The 2,355-nt window shown below is 49.4% G+C and overlaps 1 protein-coding gene across 1 annotated transcript in view; it reads right to left on the bottom strand.

Moving 5' to 3' along the window:
- Positions 1-144: 144 nt before the first annotated feature.
- Positions 145-2,355, bottom strand: part of PGD (phosphogluconate dehydrogenase) — a 17,900-nt gene continuing 15,689 nt past the window's right edge. The window contains exons 8-12 of the mRNA XM_023515144.1: positions 2,202-2,332; positions 1,825-1,958; positions 1,048-1,147; positions 754-876; positions 145-659 (exon numbers count right to left, since the gene is read on the bottom strand). Of these exons, the coding sequence (XP_023370912.1) occupies positions 540-659; positions 754-876; positions 1,048-1,147; positions 1,825-1,958; positions 2,202-2,332 (608 nt within the window). The 3' untranslated portion in view covers positions 145-539. The remainder of the gene's footprint in view (positions 660-753; positions 877-1,047; positions 1,148-1,824; positions 1,959-2,201; positions 2,333-2,355) is intronic.

Here is a 2,355-nt window from a genome sequence, read left to right as displayed (position 1 = left end):
AAAAAAAAAAAAAAAAGGTGTAACAATGAACAAGGCTAGAAGGAGACAAACTGATTACAGTGCAGGGAAAGCACATCTTTTTCCTAATGGGCACAGTGGCTCGGCGTGGCCGAGGTGAGACCACTGAAGAATCTGGAGGAAACGCAGAGATAAAAAGTGGCTTTTACTGAGTAAAAGGAAAAGGAAACTCAGCTGCATGATACAAAGTTCCAGTTTGATTAAATGACAAACGCCCTTTCCCATCCACATGACAAGAGCCTCATTAGCCCACAGGGGACACGCAGAAAGGACTGCTCCAAGGAGCTGGTTCCTGTAGTAACACACATGATCAGCTCCTGGGGAGTTCCCAGAGGCGAGGGCAGAAGGCATGACAGTCCCCACAGAACTACTTTACAAATAAGCTCTTTTTCAGGCATGTCTTACAACACTACTTTAAGAGATCTGAGCAGAAAATAGGGCAAAGGGCCGTGTAAGCAGTGCTGTGTGCATGTGGAATGTCCTGGTCTATGGAATCATGGAGGGTAACAGAAACAGTCTGGTTAAGCATTGTATGACGAGGACGACACGTTGCCGCCATGGCCTGTCCAGTTGGTGTGGATAAACTGTCCCGGGTTGGCTAAGAGTTCATAGGTATGAGCTCCAAAGTAATCCCGCTGAGCCTAGAAAACAAGAAAAGAGGTTGGTTAGCACAGCGTGTAGGTGCCTTACCCTTGGGGCCAGAAGTCAGTGTTGACACCTGCTCCACAAGCTTACCTGGATGAGGTTGGCTGGTAGCATCTCATGTCTGTACCCGTCATAGAAGGAGAGGGCAGTGGTGAAGCAGGGCATGGGGATGCCTGCCTGGACACCAGTGCTGACTACCCGCCGCCAGGAGGCCTGAGCAAGAGAGCAAGGCCAACGATTAGCGGTTTGCTGACAGAGACACTAACTGGTTCTATTTCAAAGCATAGCTTTTTACATACATGAATGCTAGTAAACAGAAAAAGCCTGCCCCCAGAGCAAACCCCACTGAGACAGGGCATGTGCCACCAGCTCTAGGCTACGTACCTGGCAGTTTTCAACAGCTGACTTAAAGAAGTTGTCAAGTAGTAGGTTCTGAAGTTCTGGGTTTCGATCAAATGCATCCTTTATCTTTCCTAGGAAAACACTGAAATAATTGAGAAGAAAGAAATCAGTGAATCTTTTTTTTTTTTTTGAGACAGAGCCTCAAGCTGTCCCCCTGGGCAGAGTGCCGTGGCATTACAGCTCACAGCAACCTCCAACTCCTGGGCTCAAGTGAGTCTCCTGCCTCCGCCTCCTAAGTAGCTGGGACCACAGGCGCCCACCACAACGCCCGGCTATTTTTTGGTTGCAGCTGTCGTTGTTTGGCGGGTCCGGGCTGGGGATTCGAACCCTCCACCTTAGGTGTACGTGGCTGGTGCCTTAGCCGGTTGAGCTATAGGCGCCGAGCCGAAATCAATGAATCTTAACTCTGGCAGGCTGAATGCTTGGCAGAAAGCAGGATGTATAGAGGATATTTCTCATCGCCTAACTTTTAAGCTCAATGAAAATACAGAGCACAAATCCCAGAGAAAAGGCTGGAGGCAATGATAGCTCTTATGGAACCAGTTTAAAAGGCACAGTGTGGACAGTTTAGTAAGAGCAACTGAGGCACAGGAAAGTGAGCTGCGAGAATGTAACCTGTCTTGTTGCAGGGGGATCTGGGGGTAGGGGTACCTGTACCAATTACACAGAAGCTGTTCGAGCAAGTGTCTTAAGGTCACAATTCTCCAGGCACAGCAGTGTGTGTCCTTCCCATCAGACCCCAGGCTGCCTCTCACTTACCTTCTGATGATGCAGCCCCCTCTCCACATCAGGGCGATGCCACCATAATTGAGGGTCCAGCCAAATTCAGTGGCTGCCTGTCTTAGCAGCATAAAGCCTTGGGCATAAGAGATGATCTTGGAAGCATAGAGGGCCTACAGAATGACACAGAGACTTGCTGAACTGCAATTAGAGGAACCACCTCACACCCAGTAGGCCCCTTCTCATCAGCAGTGGAGAGCCCAGAAAAGACAAGATTCCAGGGAAAGCCAGTAAATCAGGCTCAAGGTGAGGCTGAACTCTGCCTTGACCCCCACCACCTTGTGGCCTCATGTATTCTCCCACAAAACCCATAAGCCTCCCAAGGGACCAGCAAAGACCACCGGACTATGCCCCACCTTTCGAATGTCTTCCAGGAATGATTTCTTGTCACCTTCAAACTGGGTCTTTTGGGGACCCATTAGTTTTTTGCTTGCTTGAATTCTTTCATCCTTCAGAGACGATAAGCAGCGAGCAAAGACGGCTTCTCCTACGTGGAGGTATGAGGGGAGG

The sequence above is a fragment of the Otolemur garnettii genome, unplaced genomic scaffold, assembly GCF_000181295.1.
Source record: "Otolemur garnettii isolate 467f Iridium unplaced genomic scaffold, OtoGar3 scaffold00067, whole genome shotgun sequence".
NCBI lineage: Eukaryota > Metazoa > Chordata > Mammalia > Primates > Galagidae > Otolemur > Otolemur garnettii.
This window is presented reverse-complemented; position numbering and strand designations above follow the sequence as displayed.